Source organism: Heloderma suspectum, chromosome 1 (genome assembly GCF_057233095.1).
Source record: "Heloderma suspectum isolate Gila_16-S chromosome 1, 16-S_ref, whole genome shotgun sequence".
NCBI classification, from domain to species: domain Eukaryota; kingdom Metazoa; phylum Chordata; class Lepidosauria; order Squamata; family Helodermatidae; genus Heloderma; species Heloderma suspectum.
Genome location: NC_139458.1, coordinates 350,841,055 through 350,862,380, shown reverse-complemented (window position 1 = coordinate 350,862,380; position 21,326 = coordinate 350,841,055). Strand labels below are relative to the sequence as shown.

General features: G+C 41.0%; 1 protein-coding gene across 7 annotated transcripts in view; it reads right to left on the bottom strand.

Annotated features, from left to right (window-relative positions):
* Positions 1-16,173, bottom strand: part of SCAF8 (SR-related CTD associated factor 8) — a 100,225-nt gene extending 84,052 nt beyond the window's left edge. For all 7 annotated transcript variants that reach the window (XM_084827872.1, XM_084827876.1, XM_084827874.1 and 4 more), the window contains exon 1: positions 15,876-16,173. In XM_084827872.1, the coding sequence (XP_084683998.1) occupies positions 15,876-15,905 (30 nt within the window). In that variant the 5' untranslated portion in view covers positions 15,906-16,173. The remainder of the gene's footprint in view (positions 1-15,875) is intronic.
* Positions 16,174-21,326: the final 5,153 nt, after the last annotated feature.

Below are 21,326 nucleotides of genomic sequence, written 5' to 3'. Positions count from 1 at the left end.
CTAAATTATGATGTATAAAACATTTTTATTTGCTTTCTGATATCAAACTGTATTTGAAAGCATTTGTTCAGAAAGACCAGCAAATGGTTCTCTTGAATTTTCAGAAATACAAACTTGGAGCAAATTCAGGTTGGATGCACAATAGTGGCAGATGGTTCTCCCAAGTAATCTGGTTAAGAAAGCCAAGTCAAGGAGAAACCCAATGTGATAAAGAACATAAATATTGGGTTTGGACATGGGAAAACTCAGTTCTAACATCCTACCTAGTTATTAAGCTCGGTGGGAGGCTGCCATTTAATTCACACCAATGGAAAAAGTGTAGACTTTATTTTTATCATATGAGCCATTTACTGTATTGGAGCAAATAAAAAACTAAATCTTCCCCAGTGATCCTAGTGTCTGCAGCAACTGCAGATCCCACCCCCAATCTTCCCAGTTGAAGCCTGTCTAGTTTCTTCCATCTGTAAAACAACAGAGCCTATTAATTTATTATTATTCTATTTACAATTTTCCATACATTCAAATCCATGTACAAGTATCCTTGTTGCTATTACAGTACACAAAATTATTTCATATTTAATATACTAAGTTATTGATTCACGTCTGTACCTATTCCAATAACTAATAAATGGACTCCATTTTTTTTAAACATCCATCTTGAGTTCACCTGTCTATTCCACAACCTTTTATTAACTTATTATTTTATTCAAGAACATGATAGTCCATATCTTCTTTTTCCATTGGTCAACTGGTAGTATCTGAACTGTTTGCCAAGCTTTTGCCAGCAAAATCCATACTGCAATTAACATGTACATTACCATTACAGTATAATCTCTAGGAATCTGTTCTTTAATATGTAATAAGTATAGTAACAAGAGATCATTGTAATTCAACAGCAGTAATTGCTTTTATACAATTTATGATCTTCTTCCCTATATTGCCTAACCACCAAGTAGGAAAAAAAGTTCCCCTTCTGCTCCTACACCTTTAACATAAATCTGTTGCCACTGGAAACATTCTATATATACGTAGGGTATAATACCACATACAGATGATTTTGTTTTAAAGAATCATTTGAATTCACATCTCATATATGTCTAAGAGCATTTGTACATAGATAATTCCATTGTTCATAAGATTTTATGAACTCCCTTTCCCAATTTTAACTGCCTCAATTCCTCTGTTGTCTGTATCCATTCATATTTTATATACTTTGGATAACAGACCTTTTTGTGCCCTGAAAACAATAATTTCTCAAAGGTAATATAATTTCTATCCATATTTACCCCTCTATAATTGCTTCCTGAATATAGTTTCTAATCTGCAAATATTGAAAAAAACTGTAGAGATTAATATTTTTCTGAACCAATTTTCTGAGAAACAATAACCTCCGGAGAGATAAAAGTCTTTAAATTTAACCAGCTCACCTTTGAACCAACCGGAATAGTCCACCAGCTCTGAAAGCCAATACTATTAATTACTGGGGATGAGGGCAGGTGCCAGAATAGGTCTACATGGGTAATATCCAATGGTGCCCTTGCGTGCATGCATGGCCTGTACCACCTGGTGGCTGCGAAGTGCTTTCAGGGGCAAGCACCAAAATGAGCAGAAACACTCGTTTCTGGAACAGGTAGGTTGCATCCCTTCCAGAAATAACAATTTTCACTCATTTTGGCACTTTTAATTTATGAGCTATATTGGAAGTGTGATTTGTGATGTGCTTCATACTGGTGTGTAACTTAACCCTTCTTTATTATCTGGCTGATCCTTTATCACGATCTGTTTTAAAATGCTCTCTCCCCACTACGGAATTCCTCGAATGGCTAAAAACATCATAATGAAGTGATCTTGGTTTGTCAATTACACTTTACTAAGTTTTGAAACTAGCAGGACTGCCGGGGGTAATCTGCATCATTTTTACTTTCTTTATTAAAATATGTAGTGTGCACAGTCTTGAGCACATGTTTTTGATAGAAAACTGAAACAGTCAGGGATTTCCTCTTTAGCTAACCTTGTCAGAACTTCAAATTTAAAAATAAAAAAATAAAAGTGAAGTGACATGAACACACCTTTAAAATATGAAGTGGCTGTACGGTGAAACTGTAGTTTAAAGTTACTTTTCCTTTCCCTGAAGCAGTAGAAGCAATTGCAACAGTAGATGCTCTTTACAGAGCTCAGAGGCTAGTCAGTTAGTTCCCCTGATGGGAGCAAAAGCTTTAATTATGTCAGCAAGGTGAAGAGTACTGGGCAAAATTTCCCAGCTGAAATATCCTTTCTGAAGAAGATAATCAGTTTATTATTTATGTGATTTGTACCCCGTCTTTCTACCAAGAAAAATGGCACTCAAGTTGCATGGAGATTACATGTTGATCAATTAGCACTGAATCAAGTAGCACTAACTTTAGGCACAAGGAAAAAAATGGCCAGTTTTGTTTCCATCTGGAAGCATCTTGAACTGGTTATAATTACGCAGTTCACCTTCCAAAACTGTCTATCAAATTCATCCTACTATTTAATATATATATATATTTAATACCAGCATCATGCTATGGAAAGAAGGCTCACACGAGATCAATTCATCAAAAGACGTATTACAACACTATTAATTCTGCATTTTACAGAAGCAGCAGCAAAATATGTTTCAAGTCAATGAAGTTGCTTTTCACAAAACCTGGTATTGCTTTTTGTTTGAGACAGCACAAGTAGTTCTGTCCTTTTTCCTAACACAGTATCTTAAAGATATTGGTTTTACAGCTTAAAAGTCTACTCACCTGATCACAGCACAGTATACCTGAGCCTGCCTCCAAATGAGAAGTGAAGTTACAATGGCAACAATCCTAAACAAGCAGTTTAAAAACCATAGACTTATAGACCTGGTTCATACATAATGACCAACCATGGGTTAATTAATTAACCCATGGTTGGTTGGGGTTGTGCAGGGGTGTATGTGAGCACTGTTTCCCACCCATTCACTGCTTCCACTTTGCATCCAGTTTAGAAAACAAATCCTGGGTTGTTTGGCATGAAAACAACCCAAAGTTTTAACCCATAATTTGTTGTTGGGTTAAAACTCTGGGTTGTGTCTCCTCAACAACCCAGAGTTCAGAGTTGGCATAACATGCCAAACAACTGAGAAACTGGGTGTTCTTGTGCTGTTTTCTAAAGTGGATGGCAAAGCAGAAGCAGGTGGGATGCAGAGCACTTGCTCCTGTGCAGTCCCAACAACCCATGGGTTGTAATAACCAGGTAAAAGATTGCCACTTGCCCAAGGGCAGTGATGTGGGTTTTCCAGAAAAAATTTCCAATGCAAATTAGGTTAATTTACACAGGGTCACTCGCACAGGAAAATTTTCAGTTTGCATTGGAAAATCTGATGCCTTACAAGTGAGCAACTTGTAGGTCAAACATCTGGAGGATCACAACTCCCATCATCCCTCACCACTGGCTAGGGCTGATGAAAGCTGTAGGTCAAAACATCTGGAGGGCTATAAGTTGCTCATTCCTGCAGTAAAGAGATCTAGTTTAGCATGTTTATTTTAGTTATATTTATTAAACAACAAAGCTAGAAAAGTAATCCATGTTAATGTTGTGTTGCCACAACAATTTGTGATTGGCATACATTTTTATTAATGAACTTACAAAACTGAAAATTTTATACAGAAAAATAAAGCGCTGGACAATTTTCCACACTACATCAATGTCGATGGAAAGTAAGAATGGTCTACAGGCAGAGAAGCTTCTGTAGACTTGGAGACAGATGTTTCTTTTTAAAATCTTATTTGAAGTTCATTAATGTACCAAAATAACTAACACAGAAACATATGGGCAGAGGGTTAGTCATTTTTTATATATATAGTAGTACTTTTATTAAGACTGTTCATAATTACTACTGAAATGCAACCTTCTTTTGAGGAATGCAAAGGAGTTGTTTTAAACAAGACCTTTTTAGAATATTCATTTTTACTGTCATGATAAAACTACTGAGGTCAAAAACAGATTGGCAAGAAACTAGTTTCCTCTCCCACCTAATATTAGCAGAGCAGTTTAGTGTTCTGATCTCTATTTCTCCTCAATATTATTTGAGCCTGACCACTGAAAATGGAACAACAGATTAAGAATATAAGAAGAGCTCTACAGGATCAGACTGAAGGTTCATCTAGTTGGATTCTGCATCAACATCCTGTATCTAACAGGGACCAGACAGCCTGGCAGGCACTTTACTGCTCTTCTAGCTGCACTGTCACTAGTATTTTCAGTTTTATCCTACAAAACCAGCTAGAATATCTGCATTACATTTTTCAAACTATACGGGTACAAACTATTTTGAAAGTGTCTCTCTCATCTGTGTGTGTGTGTTGCAGGGGGGAGGGGAGGGTCCTATACAAAATACTCAAATGCTCTTGATATCATACACAGTCATGCACTAGTAAACCTCCTATATAACATTCTATTCAGTACCAATGATTGCCTTTTAATTACTAGTTTTGAAATAACAGTGGTTTATGGCACATTTCAGGCAATGTTTCTTCAAATACCCCATGGAAAAGCAGTGCATGGTCGTTCCCTGGGTTTAAGCCACGCGTCCAATGCTGAATGTGAAGTTATGATAGGCAAGGATAAAAGTGATTTTTACTGTGTGCTCTCTGGTGTTCTTCACATGACCTCTAGCTGTTCCAAATGTGCAAAAGGAAGGAGGAGGAGGAGGGGGATCCAAATGGACAAGTTCATGAAAATTAAAAAGTGAATGAGATTCTGTCAGAACAGTACACACAAAATCTGGAGACAAACATTTACTAGTGATTAACAACATGGAGATAGATCCTATATTTGTACATAACACAGAATCCTGACTTATTAAACCATAATATGAATGAGTTGCATGCTCGTACACGCAGCCAATTTACTCCAGCTTTACTGCTCCCCCTCACACAAGAGGGTAAGCCAACCAAGCAGAAATAGCTTAGCCACAAATCTGAACCTGGGAATATGGTTTACTGGACTGAAACAAGCTAGGATTTGTAATCCAACAACAAACTCTAGTTTAAAGCTGGTTACAAACCAGCTTCGTGTGAAATAAACCATAATTCCAGATTCAGATGCCACTCTACATTACCTGACAAACCGCTTCTCTTGACCTGAACATACCCGGACACTACAATCCACATGTGAAGCCTTCCTCAGAGTGCCACCTCCAAGGGAGGCTCGGAAGGTGGCAACAAGGGAGACGGCCTTCTCAGTGGTGGCCCCCTGACTGTGAGTTCCCCACTGAGGCCTGCCTGGCACCGATACTGTCATCTTTTCAGCACCAGGTTAAGGCTGCCCTCTACTCCTAGGCATTTAATGGCATATAATGGGACATTTATGTCTGCTGACTTGAAGGGGTCTATTATTACTGAAATCATTTTTAGCTGTTTAAATTGTTATAAATTTTGTATGTTAATTTTTTTAGACCATTTCATCATAATGTTGTATTTTGTAACATTGTTGTAGTATTTTTTTTTAAATGGTTGTAAACCGCCTAGAGCGCTTCGGCTATGGGGCGATATAGAAATGAAATTCCTCCTCCTCCAGTCTGGGTAGTTTACCCATGAGTGAGAGGAAGAAGCAGGCTGTGTGCACCAGCATGCTGCTTGTTCACACTGTTGTTTAAGAAGCCAGTGTTCCTAACTTATTGTTACGTGTGAACATTGCCAAAAAGACAATGAGAAACTGCAAAGCAGGTATAATGTGATGAACACCTACTAGAACTAGTCTTCCAGCCCAAAGTTATTTTAGACGTAATATTTGCAACTCACAGAGAACAGTTATGATTTTTTAAAAATCCATAATCACTAATTGACAACTGCTTTCAAGGTAGCTACGCCCCCACTGGCTTTCCAACATTTCGCAGCTCAAGCTGACATGAAGTAAGCACAGTTGCTCTAACTTTAACTAGCAAGCACTAACAACCCACTGTGGTATTACACACAGCAAATTGGGAAAGGGCTCCAAGCGATAATGGGCACGTCTATATATGTTTGAAAGAGCAAAGTCTTATACAAAGACAAAATGAGACAAACAGCAGTCACTCGGCAATTGATCTATAGTTTGGGGGATGGGATGGAAACCTATCCATCTGTTAAGGAACAGCTAAAAAGGGATGCTATCACTGTGTGTCAGTTTAACTTCAACTGTCAATATTCTGATATACTAAAAAATGGCTGTGTATCAGCATCACATGGCTAATGCACCTGCATTAACTCATTTGCTAAGTTAGCTCACTACTGCCTTTTAACTTTTCTATTCTGTATACAGACATATGTAAAGGCCAAAAACATTATCATACTTGTGAAGTACGTTATAAATCGGATACTATATGATCCATCTCATCCTACAAATTTTTCAAACATTCATTGCCATACTATTTCTACTAATGGCTCAATACACAAAAAAGAACAAAATTCCACACAAGCAGCAAAGAGCAGATAACCAGTTCTTCAGGTCCACAGCCTACAAGCATTATCACCTATTACTGTCTCTTCCAAGAGAACCCAGAATTTGATAGATAATCAAGAACGCTTTCCTGTTTTTTTCAGATTGGTAACAGTAGAATTGATATAGTTACAGTGTGCGTTTTGTATGCCTGTATATGGAAGAACAGGGAATACAAAGTGGCCAAATAATTCATATCCAGGCCATTTCTGGATTTTTCTCCAGGAATAATATATGGGAGGAAGCTTTACTGCTCCATAATGGAAATCTTTGTAAATTAACATTTAGAGTAAGTTTGAGTTTTCAGGCCAAAATCTATTAGATATTGTCTGAAAGGAACAGTATCATTGTTACTATTGATTCCTTATAACTGAGAAAACAAATGGAAACTTACCTTATCTCCCTGTTTCTTTCACTGGACATATTATATCTGAGTAATTAGCTCAAGATTTAGGGACTGCCAAGAAGTGCACAGCTGCCATCACCATTGCCAATGTTCAGAATATACCGTGTCTTAGGTAACAGCCAATGGATCTTTATGCCGAGGGAGCAAATTGTGAGGATGTATGCTTGCTGCAAGGTGAAACAGCAGAAATGCTTTCTGCTTTCCCCCCTTCACCTGGAGAACTGGTCACTCAGCCTTATTTCCAAGCTCAAAGTAAGGTCATGGTTTCTCAAGGGTACATGTCTGATTGGCTTATGCCTTTCTCCTTCAATCCACTGGCCTGGTTTGCACACAACAGTACCCAAGGGTTTTTTTAAAGTAAGGGATGTATGTGTTAAACTCCAGATTACTGTGAACAAGCCAGTGTTAGTTCACTCCCACACTGGTCCTCCTGCCAGTGAGAGTGGCTAAACAAGCCAGGGACACTTTGTTCCTGGTTTGGTTAGCATTATGTCTGAACCTAGAATTCTGACTTGTCTCTCCCTGAGTTACAACTCTGGCTTGTCGAGGAAAAGACAAGCCAGAGTTCTTGGTTTGGAAGCAACACTAACCAAGCCAGGGACAGAGCATCCCTGGCTTGGTTAGCAGCTCCTGCTCACAGGAGGAGCCAAGTGGAAGTGATTGAGCTGCATGAACTTGCATGCTGGCTTGCTCCTTGGTTTTTAAAAACCCTGAGTTACTGTTGCTTATGAACCATGCCACTGTTGTATTTGAGCACATGAAATACACAGCAGGAGCAGATCGACAAGGTGGTGCTCTTTAGGAAGGCTTTGAAAGAAAGTAAACAGAAAATATTTGTGTTGCATGTGAACTGACTGATGTCAGGAAATGAGAAGACAGAAAAACGGTTTCTAAATCTCCATACAAATCTTACAGTCTCTCTGACTTGCATGTATTTTCTGGCGAATGAAAACTTAAACACATGTGCCATACATAAGTGATGCTACTTGTATGCATTCTGTATTCTGACATAATTTCTCATGTACCAAACTGAAAATTATTAAGTGTTCATTAAATTTTTCATCCCTTTGAAATTATATAAATAGATGTGGCAAAAACAGTTATAGAACTAACATGGTCCACATAAATTTCAAAACTGAATATATAGCCTCAAGCCTTGTGGACTAAAAATCCAATGGATTATCTAAACAAACGCATGATGACAGGCCAGCAATATCCATACAAAGCCTTGCTAACATGTTGAAAATTTACTCCTTTGCTAAAGATCAGTAAGTTGTTACTGTTAAATGGTTCATAAAACATTAGAGAACCTGCATCATCTAGATCAAGTGACATACAATGAGGAAAAGTTTCCAAACAAACCTTATTTGTTTCCAAACAATGTCTTCTCCAAATCACTGTGAAGTTTCTGGAGCTCTAGGGACCTCCTCAGATATTCTTTTCAGGTACTATACAATTATAAGACTACTCTGACAGTACAAACTTTTCACTTATAGTAAAAACAATCGGGACATCAGAAGCAGATTGCAAGTAACAACTAATCAAAGTCAAGGAGGCAATAAAAGAGTATAAAATTGGGGGGTGGTTATTGCAGGTACGTTCTAAATACGTGTTGAAGAATATGAGAAGAGAGGGCACCTCAGGTCTATAACCCTTCTGCTAATCTTTTAGTGCTTTGTGTTGGAATCTCTAGCATACGTGAATGTTCGGCTAAAGCAAAATAGTTAGCTCAAGGTACACAAGATACAGCTAAAGTAAAATACACCATTATACAACTGCATTGGTTTATTGCCTTTTAGATAATCTATTCCAATCTCTTGCTGCAATGGAAGATCACCCAACCTAGAATCTGCCTGCCCCAAACATTTAGACACATTGGTCAAATCTGTATGAATTGTGGACTTCAATGTATCAAAATCAGAGAACTAGTATATCAAAGTAAGAAGCCTACAGAGAAATATTCCAGCTGATTCAAACACCCAAGCCACACCCTATCGGTACAGTAATGCCATGCATGTAAATTAATGGTACTGTCTGTGCTGCAATCTTGTTTCTTGCTTATTTTATGTATAGGCTCTAATTTTTGTTGTTGTTGCATTTTTTCTATGTCATGTTTGGGGGGGTGTTGAAAAAGTTTATATGAATTTTTTGTTTACAATTATATACATAATAAACAGTCCATTAAACTATTGGCCCTTAGGTTACTTGCTGTTCCATTAGCCAATTTGACCTTGGAGAAAATTATTTCCCACTTTCAAATATTCGGGGTTTTTTCCTTTTTGTCTTACCCAAGCTTCACATTATAATATAGAAATTGGCATATTTTCTCCAAATTGGTGAAAGAACACTAATTAAGGGCACAATCCTATGCATGTTTAGACAGAAAAAAATCCTACAACTCCAAGCTGGCTTGGGAATGCTGGGAGTTTTCAGATGTTTTTCTGTCTAACTATGCATAGGATTATGCCCTAAGAGTGCAATCTCAGGCATATTTATTTGTGAGTAAAAGCCTTATGAAAGTCAACATGCATGGGATTAGATTTCCACCCCCATTCCTGTTTAACATGATTTGAATCTTTTGCTTTCAAAAGCAACCTTTTTGCTAAAAAGGCATTAATTCCTCCCTGCATTCAATATCTAGGATTAATAAGCCTAAAACGTATGCAGTTCAAGCGTACTTCCAAATTTATTTCTTCCAAAATAAGTTGCCTCAGTCAAACCAGAAGAGCAGATGATGTAGCACCCCTGTTAAAACTAAGTAGGTCTGGATGGGAGACTGTCCAGGAACCCTATGTATACTGTCATGAATTCCCAGAGGAAAATAGGGAAAATGGCCCTGTTTGGATGGAATGGCAGCACCAAGTGGCAATTTGTGGGCTAATTACTCCACAAATTGAAGGAACGTGTGCTACATCCAAGCCACTTCCTCTTTCCAATAGCAACCCTCAAATGTGGCATTCGAGGATTTATACCATGACGTCTGAACCCAGGAACCTGTTCATGGGTTAAACAACTCCAAATTAACTGAAGAGCAAGCCATAGGTTAATTTAGGGTTGTTTAACCCATGAGCAACCCCAGGTTCTCGGGTTCAGACATCACAGTAACAATCCTCAAATGCAGCATGTTACAGGAAATTGGAAGTGGCTTGCTGCAGCTCAGGTGCAGTGTGACTCCCCACAGTTCATGGGTTAATTAACCCATGAATTGCTGCCAGACATCATCGTTACATCTGAACAGGATCAAAATGTTCCATGGCAATGATGATACTATTCAACAAGATTAATACTTTACAAGAGTATGAATTATGGCTATATTAGACTGTTTACGGCTATATGAGATGTTTCTGTTTAAACAATACACTTTCATTTACTTCTATATTTGTAGGTTTTATTTTCAAGTTTTTTTGTACTTCTCAGATGGCAATGAATAAGATATGTATGCCTAGGTAGTATCAGTTGAACAGTTTACAGCCCCACCTCACCCTCTCTAGCACTAGGTATATTTGCGATTTTGCTTGTACAAACTCAAGGCATTTATATTTTCAAGGCTGCAGTCCTATGCATGCTACCTGGGAGCAAGCTCCACAAAACAGAGGGGGTCTTACTTCTGAGTACGTATGTATAGGCTTTTTTTATGTAAGCTGCCTCTGGAGGCTTTTTACTTTTAAAAGCTGGCCCAGAAAAATAATTGAATAAATAGGATTTCTTTTGAGATAGCCAAATAGCATATAAAATTATACTAAGTTATAAATAAAGTGTTCTATGTTTTTTAAATAACTAAAATCAGTTTAGGTTTGATAAGACAGTATGAATATATTTCAATTTCCTCAAAAATTTCTGTTATATAAACACACACACACAACCAGAAAAAATGTATTTTCCCCCCATGGCTTAAAGATTTCCAGAAATTTTACATTGCAACTATTAACCCTGAAAGGATTGCAGCCTTCCCAACAATCAGAGGGGTGAAAAGCACTTCTGAATATGTTTCTGCAATATCCAGGAGTGCCTATATGAATTAACCAGAATGACTAAAAGCATAATTATATGCATGTTTACGCAGAAGTAAGTTCCATTGTGTGCAGTGGTCTTACTTCCAGGTAAATGTGTATAGGACTGCAGCCCAAGGGAAGAAAAACTCCAGTGGGAGCTCCTCACACTTCCTACATGACAACCACTATTACTTAAAATGTTCTGGACTCAGCTTCCACTGTCCCTCACATAATACCTACTATAAGATGTATGATGAATAAGACTGTGGGACCTAAATTATATAGAAAGAAGATAGAAAGAAGAGAACTGAATACCACTAATGCTGCACTACAATTTTCTGCATGATTTTCTTCAGTTTGCTATGTTAATGGGATAAGTTATTCATGTTTACTTTCACTAATATACCAAACAAACAGGATTATGTTTGTTTACCTTAGGGTGGGGGGAGGGTGACACAGTGAGCAATACTCCACTAATGGACAGAATAATTAGAGAAGAGAGGGGATAAATGTACAGAAAACACAAACTGTAAAGCAAACTGCAGCAGGTGTAGACATGGAGCCTTATATACATACGTTAAGAAAACTTAAATCTTTTATTAAAGCATCAATGAGAAGCCCATTCTAACGTAATCCCATGCTACAGGTGTCCATATGCAGATCTGCATATCAGACACAACACAGATCCTTTACTGCTGCTATTATCTTCCTAATATGTCCTATAGTACTTCTTCCTCTCCCCCCTAAGAAGTTCCTATAGTACTTCTTCCTCTCCCCCCTAAGAAGCCGTAATTTCAGTACCTCCATTTAATCCTAACCATCATTCAACTGCTATTGCTCCTTTTCTATTTCCCCTAGCCTGGCCTGTAAACCCGCAAAGATCCCGTTTTTTGGTACTCTAGAGGGTACTGCTGCCACCATGTCTCCCTTTTCTGACCTAGGCCCGGTACAGAAATATTCCCTGCTGGCAACCCTGCTGGGACTTATGTGGAAGTAAATCCCATTGAACCAGTGGAATTTACTTCGGAGTTAGCATGCATAGGGTTTTGCTGTTAATTTCTTAACCATGACATAAGAGATTGGGAGTGTGCCAGGAGATCATGTGCTACCTGAACCAGTGCCTGTCCTCCCTAAAGGAAATACCTTCAGTACCTCCTGCCATTTCCCCAATGGCCTTATCGATCTTAAAATGTAATGCTAACCAAGACTCCCATATTAATCATAATGTGAAAACAGTCTTAAGTAGATTTGCAAATCCTGATAAACTTGGTTTGTGTTAACCATGGTTAAGGTCAGTGCAGATACAAAGCAACCTTTAACAATAGAAGGAAATTCATACTGGAGCAATGGGAGGAAGCATGTGTAGCTTATGTTTCCAGCACCTTCAGCAAAAGTGCATATACACTGACCATTGTATGGCATGATGCATACGAAATGTAAAATTTTAGGTTAGTATCTAACAGGGCTTTATGCTGGCGCCCCAGGCCCACTGATGGCAGCGTGCGCTCGTTAATAAGAAATTAACAGCAAAACCCTATGCATGCTGACTCAGAAGTAAATTCCCTAAACAAGCAGCTGGGCATAATATCGCGCTTCTGGGGGCAATCACTGAAACAAGCAGAAATGTTCATTTCGGAAAGGGACGCAACCTGCCTCTTCCAGAAATGAGCATTTCCACTCGTTTCAGTGATTGCTCCCAGAAGATATTACGCCCAGCTGCGGTAGGGGTTAGTATCTAACAGGGCTTTATGCTGGTGCCCCAGGCCCACTGGTGGCAGCGTGCGCTAGGCCCCTACCGCAGCTGGGCGTAATATTGCGCTTCTGGGGGCAATCACTGAAACGAGTGGAAATGCTCATTTCTGGAAGAGGCAGGTTGCGTCCCTTTCCGAAATGAACATTTCTGCTTGTTTCAGAAGTGCAATATCGCGCCCGTGGTAGGGGCTGAGTGTGTGCCACCGTTGGCAGGGCTGGCCGCATGTGCACCACCACCGGTGGGCCTGGGGTGCTAGCATAAGGCCCCTGTTGGATACTACCCTTAAGAGTCCATCCATAACAATGCCAAGACCTGGAAATTCAGAAGCTCCAAAAACAACTGGGGTCATTTCTTTGACAGGTGTCATTAAAATGAGAGATCACCTCAGAGGGTTCTGCAGTTTTCCTGGCTGACCTCTCATTTCCTGAAGTAGGCTGAACACAGTATGTGAAATTCTCTCATACTGCCTCCCTGTATTGCAGACTTGTATTCAAGTAATAGGCTGAAATCCATAGACAAGAAATTACATGCAGGCGAGTGAGCAGACTGGCAGAGGAGGGTTGACCTGCAATCAGCATAGAAACCAAGCAAGCTGCCAGAGGAGGGAAGCCCCCTCCTCTGCACCCAGCAGGCAGCTGCAGAGGTCAGCATTCTCCATCCCTCATCTACCAGCTAGTAAAAATGTTTGCAGACTAGTAACTTTTCTGAGCGTATTTACAAGGTTGCTGCCTTGTCAAAGGTTTTTTAAAAAAATATTACTCTTGTGGCAAAGTACATGGGGCAACTATATTTGTAGATCCATAAAATCCACCTATTCTGTACAGTTTAAACTGCATCTCCCAACATACAGAGCTACCTATATGGCTGATTTTGTAAGTATCTCCCAATAAAGCTAAGATTGATTTAACCTAACTGCACACTAATTTCTTGTATTAATTTAAAACAACATATGCAAAAGCATCTTTGTCTATACCAATACACCAAGAGGTAGTGAATGATCCCTAAAAGAATTACAAGCAATACATGATTACAATTGGAGTTCATTCCTTATGTTTTTAATCCACAAACCAGTTAAGTCAACCCTCCTGCCTTAACACATTTCAGTTACGGTATTTGTGAATTAAAAAAACACTTTCAAGTTGAGCATGTGGAAGATGTGGGACTATTATTATCTCATACACAAATCTTCACATAAGAACTTTTAAATTTGAAACAAAACATCTGTATAAAAGGTCCTATTTTTCCAAAACAAAAATCCATGTATGCAGTTCTATAATAGTACTTCGCATCTGTATAGGGCATTGAAGTACTCAAACAACATCACATACATTACTGTGTTGTAATTCTTACAATAACCCTGTAAGGCAGGCAACTGTTATTATCCCTATGGTGTAGATCAGGGCACGATGCAGAGAGATTGTGGATTGTCCAAGGCTACCTAGTGATTCATAGCTGGGGTGAAATTCAAATTGGATACTGCCTGATTTGTAGTTCAGTTAGAGCTCAATCCTATGCATGCCTACTTGGATATGAATCTCACTAGGTTCAATGGAGCTTAGTCCCAACTAAGCACAATCATAGGCATGTTTACTCAGAAGTAAATACCACTCAGTTTAATGGTGCTTATTCCCAAGTATACATAGGATTATAAACCACAATCCTATAATATTTATCTGAGAGTAAGCCCCATTGAACAATTCTGAGTAGACATGTGTAGGACTGTACTGTTAGATGCTAACAGTACATGTGAAGCACTTTGAAAACTTGAAAGCATTTCACAGATGGTGCTATAAATAATGCACAATGTTTATTATTATCATCTCTACTAAAACATACATAAAGTTTTGTTTTGGGAACAAAACACAGATGTCTTCATTTAGGAAACACATTCCTACAGCATTTATTTACTGCCCTATGTTCCCTTGGAAGTAAGGCCCATTGTTTTCACCGCAACTTACTTCCAGGTTAAGTATGCCTAAACTATAGCCTTTTAGCCCATTCCTGGGTGAGTGTACATAGGATCACAGCCTTGCAATATACAATATAATGAGCACAGAACTAGATAATCTGTGTAAACTGAACATGCATATTGATTTTAAAAACTGTAGCTCTAATAGTATAGAGGTTCAGGGTAATCTGTAGCCTAGCCCCTGGTTGATAAGCAAGAGTAGTGTTTAGGTCTTCCTTCTATTATAACTCAAAAGAGACCTGTTACTTCTTTAATAGTATCAAATAATTTCCTAAATAAAGCTGTACAGTGTTTGTACAGCAGCAGCGTTATCAAAAATATACAGCTTCCAATATTTTAAAAAGTGCATTTATCCAAGGAAATGAACCATTCAGGTTCTCAGTAACCTATATTTCCTTTCTTTCCATACCAAATATTTTTCAAAGTAAAACAAAATAACCAAGTTCCACTAACCATACCCAAAATAAATATCCTTTGTCATTAGCAATGTAGCTTTTTTGATTGGCCAATGACATGTGCTGCAACAAAGTGACCCCATGCTCCAAAAACAAAATTATTTTTTTTGGCAGAATATCCTGCATATATAGCAGTCAGCTCATTAGGTACCCTCCTGAAGAGAGGGATGTGCATGTGACGCTGTTGCTTTAACAGGCTAACGGAGATGCAGACTTTATTAGGCCTCTTCCACCATCTGCAGTGTTGCTGTCTCGATATCCCAAACACAACCTACGAAGCAAAGACTTGGTACAGTGTATTTTAGATATTGACTGCAGCGGACACCCATCTGGGGGCATCCCTTGCGTTTCCCCCAACAACTCAGGCCCGTCATGATCATGGGGAGGAAGAAGGGGGGGCGGCGGCGGCGGCGCGGGAGGTGCACGGTCGGTATTTAAACGGGGCGAAAAGCGCGGTTGGAAGAAAGGTTAAAAGCTGCAGCGGGTGGGAAGAAAAGGCAACACAGCCAAGCAGGAAGGAGAGAGGGCGAGCTAGAGAACAACCTGCCTGGGCCAGAGAAGGAGGCCAGCGGATTTGTTCTTTCCTCCTCCCAATTCCCCCCCCCCCGGTGTTCCGTCGTCATAGGAATGATGGCTCTCCCACCCTAAGAAAGACCTCCCTCCCCATCTCCCGATCCCACCAGACACACAGGCCTCTCTTCATCCGTGCTCCCACAGAGCGAATATACGCCTCCCTCCCTCCCGCGGGCCGGCCGGGCGGCCTCCCTCAGGCGACAGAAGACGAGAGTCCCCCTCCCGCCGCCCGTCCCCGAGGAATCCCAACACAGACCTCGCTGTTAAAAGCTTTCACGGCCTCCATGTTGTGGCGGAGGGAGAAGGCTAGAGCCGAGCGGAGGGAGGGGGGCGAGCGGGCGGGCTCCCTGCGGTGGTGACGACGGCCGGTTTCCTTCAGGGGCCGCCAGGCCTCGTCGCCATGGCCGGCGGACCGGTTAGGGAAGGGGCTCCTCCCTGCTCCGCTGGGCTGCCCCAGGGCAGGCTCCGCTGGCGCGGCGGGGACAAACGCGCAATAGCTGCGGCGCGGGCACCAATATGGCGGGCGGGAGGGCTCTTCGCTCGCTTGCAGCAGCGCAGTTCTCCCGGAGAGCAGCCGAGATGCCGGCCAGAGCGGCCCCTAGCGGGCGAGCGAGCGAACGCCCCGACAGGCGGTTGAGAGGAAAGGCGGCCACCAGCAAGCGCGGAGAGGCAGAGCGGCACTCAAGTTTCCCTTGGCGACTTAGTCACAGCTCGGTTTGAGGACGAGCTCCCCTCGAGGGAGAGAGGGAGGTACTGCAACTGGTGGGCGGCGGCAACGGAGGAAACGGAGGTTTCTGTCATCTCTTGCTGCAGCGGAGAAAGTGTCTCTCTGTGTGGGATAGATGGAAGGGGCGAAAGAGAGATCACCAATCTTACAGCTTGATCCTATGCGCCGTTCTTTTAAATTTGGAAGTCAGTTTAAGAGGGGTTACCAGCGTAAGGGTGCAGAGCATTGCAGACTTAAGCAGCAATCCTTACTAAAAAGTTCCATTGAAGGCAGCTATTTTTACTTTCGAGTAAACATGCATAGGCTCGCGCTTTTTAGCGATTTAACTATAATGGGGAGCAAGACCCTGCTACGGATACAATAAAATAGCGGTTCTAAATCGCATCTAATCGCATGGCTGGCTGGGGAATGCTGGGAAGTATAGGACTTTTTTCCGTCTAAACATTCATAGGACGCTTCTGATATTGAAAGTCGCGTACAGCGAAATCCTGTATGTGACTCGCTCCCAAGTAAGTTGATACACGATTGCAACCTTAGTTGATTTACACCGGGACTGTGTTTTGTGATCCTAGTACAGCACCTAGAAAATTTTATAAACGATTGTTTCTATGTCCTGCCTTTCTACACATGCTACTCAAGGGGGCAAACAATAAAAACAAAAACACAGAAAGCTATAAAATAAATTTTAAAAAGGTATCAATAGAAGAGCAGATAAAACCAAGGGAAAGGCAGCCATACCTTTTGTCAAGGATGTTCCTTGTTAATGGCCCAAAATGTGGAACATTTTAAAACAGGAAGGATTGGAAGAAATTTCTGCAACATATGTGCAGAAAGATAAGAGACCCCTAAGAAAGGAAAATTCTTTCTGAAATGCATTGGGCATATTTTTTTTTTCAGGCACCTAAGAATATCTTCTCTTCTGTTTGGGGATACATACTATCTCTCCCTCTTGCTATTTCCAAAATGACTGGCATGTTTTCTGAGTGGTTAGGAATAGCTGGAAATCTTAAGGGTTTTTAACAGATAGGTGTGGGAGAGGCCATCCTCAGGAGGGAAGGGGAGGGGACTCATGCAGTACGTGTGTGGAAAAAATGGTAGTTTGGGGGAAGGATGGCTAGCTAGATGCAAAAGAAGACAGGCCTTCTGCACCTTTAATAGTGACACCTGCTGGGATTCCCTCTTCTGCACAACGATTAAAGGGGCAGGGACCCTGTCCTCTTGCATCTAGCTCTCCCATTTGGGGGACAGAGAAAAACACACATGTAGACAGCTGTGATGTCGCTAGAAGGCTGAAGGCACCTAGTGGGTTGCTTCTCTGTAGGGTTCGGATGTTGGGCCTCTCAAGAGTGTGTATCCGGCTTGTTTCTGCCTAAGCTCTACTTATGGAGAGCATAAACTGAGTATTACGGCATGCCATAAATCTCCAGTGCTCTTTCCTTCAAAGGAAACCAAAATCTAAGTAGTGCTCCCCTGGAACTTCTCACTGCTGGTGCTCAGGGAAGTGTGAGCATAAAATCATCATCATCATCTGCACACAAGTTCCAGGTCATGCACACAACCAATTCAGCTGGTGTAGCAGACACTTTTTTGGTCTCCCTTAAGCCACACAGCGATAGGCTGAGTTAGTCACTTGAAAAATGTGTGATCAATTGAGCCCAAACTGGCTTTTTGAGTGCCCTTGCAACTGCTCAAAATGCTGTGGATATGATGCTATGGCATGCGCTGAGTGACATTCATACAACCAGCTCAACATGTTGTGACCAGGATATCTGAGAGAGTGCCTTCTTTACCAACGTGCCTGGTCATTGAGGTCATCAGAGGGATGTCCCTGGTGGTTCTACATGGACCCAAGGCCCAGCTGGAGTCCACCAGGAAAAGAGCCTTCAGTGTGGTGGCCCCCGTCCTGTGGAACTCCCTACCTTTGGAGGTCAGGCAGGCGCCAATATTGTGTTGCTTTCGGTGCCTCCGAAAGACATTGTTATTTCAAGAGGCGTTCCTTGAGTGACCAGCCATGGTTTATTAAGTTCAGAATTTGTTTCTTTTAAAATGTTTTAGTATGGTGTTTTATTCTTTTATCTTTGTTGTTCACCACTCAAATCTTTTGATGTGGAGCGGTATATAAATATTGTAAATAAACAAACATGTGGCTGCAAGAGTGCCACAGGCACAGTCATGTGAGTGTACACTCAGACCAAATCGACGTAATCCTATTTATGTTACACATACAGAATCAGTTAAATTAGATTAACGCTCACTAGTTCCATACTTAGTTATGTGAATTAGAATACCCATAAGTATGGACTAAAAGGATGGAGAAGAGTCCAATATATTACTAATGTGGCAGAATTCATGGCTGAGCTGACAGATCTCCAGCCTTTGCAGAAATCCCCTCTTCTACATCTATTAAAGGTGCAGGAGCCCTGTCCTCTTTTGCACCTGGCCACCCTACTGTTCTTTCATCGGAGTACATGCTTTTAGCATTATTCCTATCCATGTGATTTCTATGTAATCAGATGAATTGTGAATAAGCCAGCAGGTTGCCAGATGAAACACAGTTAATGACCCACCCCTATGAGCTGCTTCCACAGAACAGCAGCACATAGGATCAGATGGATACTAGGTTTTCCACAAGGAGGGAAATTCCCATCAATTCCAGACCAAGATCAAATCCCCATCCAAGTCCTGTCAAGACAACTGCCATCACAGCTGCATACACCTTATAAATGGCACAGTATTGCCACGTGGACAGCTTTTTCTGGGTGGGCATGGATGTGGATAAATCTGCTATGACTATTCATGCTATATCCTCTGGGCAGTTCATCAGAAATGGCAGCACGGTGTTGTGCTGTTGTCTCTTATTAGTAAAGGTGCTTTAGGACTAGTAGAGTAAGTCAAGTATAGGATATGTTTGCAATTGCTAAAATCAATCCCTAGGATTGTGCTTTCCACAAATTCTGGGTCAGAACTGAGAAGGAGATCCTACCTGAAGAGAACATCTCCACTGGGTGGTCCATTTAATAAGCATGACATCAAGTGGGATGGGACTAGGGTGGCCAGATGCAAAAGAGGATGGGCACCTTACCTTTAATAATGGTGAAGAAAAGGGATAAGCTCCAGCTGCTGAAATTCCCTCTTCTACACAACTCTTAAAGGTGCATGAGTCCTGTCCTCTGTTGAGCAGAAAATATCTCATCTAGGGTGGCCAGATGCAAACAGCAAGCTCAGCTAGAAGCATGCTATTCTTAAACATGAGAATCCGCATATAATTTATCGCAAAAGGAGTTTTTAAAAAATCCTGTGCATAGCGGTTAAGACAGAGAATACAAAAGCAATAGGGATCGTAAATGCAGTGACACTGAAAAGCTTGAGGGCCTGTAGCTCAGCTCTCTCCATGTTAAATCCAAGATGTTGCGTTTATGGGACTTTTACTATGTTTTCATTGAAACCAGAAACAGGAAGGAAACAATTAGTCTGTGGAGCAAATACGTTTGGATAGTACCATGAAACATTAGTTGAAGATTGGTCAGGAACTCTAAACAGTGTTGACAGTGCTACAGTCCTGTTCCGCCCCGCCCCCTTTATTGTTCATCCAAAGCTTGTCACAATATTTGGTGCTAAAAATCTCCCTGTCCAGTGATCACCACCCTTCCCTCGTGGTTTTATATGCTCCCTTCCCTTCATAAAAGGTAAAGGTGTCCCCAACCAGTCGTGTCCGACTCTAGGGTGCGGTGCTCATCCCCGTTTCTAAGCCGAAGAGCCAGCGCTGTCCGAAGACGCTTCTGTGGTCATGTGGCCGGCATGACTGAACACCGAGGTGCACGGAACGCTGTTACCTTTCCCGCCGAGGCGGTACCTATTTATCTACTTGCAATTTCTTGCTTTCGGACTGCTAGGTTGGCAGAACCTTCATACTCATATACTTTTATGCCTGTTTCATGATTAGCTTATTTCTCACCCCCCCTACACACGCACGTACCCATTCTTTTGCCACCTTCTTGTTTTATGCATTTCCAAATTCTGCTGTCTGCTCTATTTCATTCTTGAGCTTTCCCCCGCTCTTTAAAATGTCCATGTACATAAAAAAGGAAGAGAATTAGTTTCTCCTCTTCTCTGAAAACCCAAGGAATGGACTTCCAGCTGGGACCGATGTCACTCTGGCAGCTTCCCACAGATCTCCATGGGAGCCTTCTCAAACAGCTTTTTAAAAGGTTGAAAAACCTTTTCATCTCCCCCCTGGAATTGAAAGCAGGGGCAAGGCAGCAGCTCTGGATAACATCTTGGAGAAAAGTAACCCTCACGAGATAGTGGGGGGGGGGGCTGGATTCCAGGATTATCTCCCCAGAGCTTTACCAACACAAAAAGCTGTAGTTAGACTGCTATTTTATAGGAGAATACAGGGCTGACGTGTCCCGTATCAGCAACATCTGAGGGATGATTTAAGAAATGTTAACAATATTTGAGAACATCTGAGGACCTGTAAGATCTGTTTGAGAGAAACATGTCTGCGCTGAGGAGAAGAAAGGAGCTGGCATTGACTCCCCCCCGCATCCTCTGTGTCAAAAGTGTCGCGAACAGAAGATATAGGGGAATTTTTTATGGTGATAAAGACTTTATCTTCGCAATTTATGGAGCAAGTCAAAAAGTTGGATTTAATCCAAAATTCCATCACCGCCTTGCAAGGAGCTGTAGATTTAATTAATGCGTCATGGCAAAAAATGGAGACAAAAATTAATGAGCTGGAAGACCGAGTGGCAGGAAATGAAACTACGACACAAATTTGTTTTAAAAATATCTCTGATAGAATTTCTCAACTGGAGGCCATCACGAAAAGATCCAATGTACGTATTGTTGGGATTAAAAATTTGCCTAATGATGTAAAATTGCCTATTTTTGTGGATAAACTTTTGCATGAGACACTCCCTATCCCATCTGATTATTTACTTGATATTGAGCAGGCATTTTGTGTGCCAAATGCTAAAG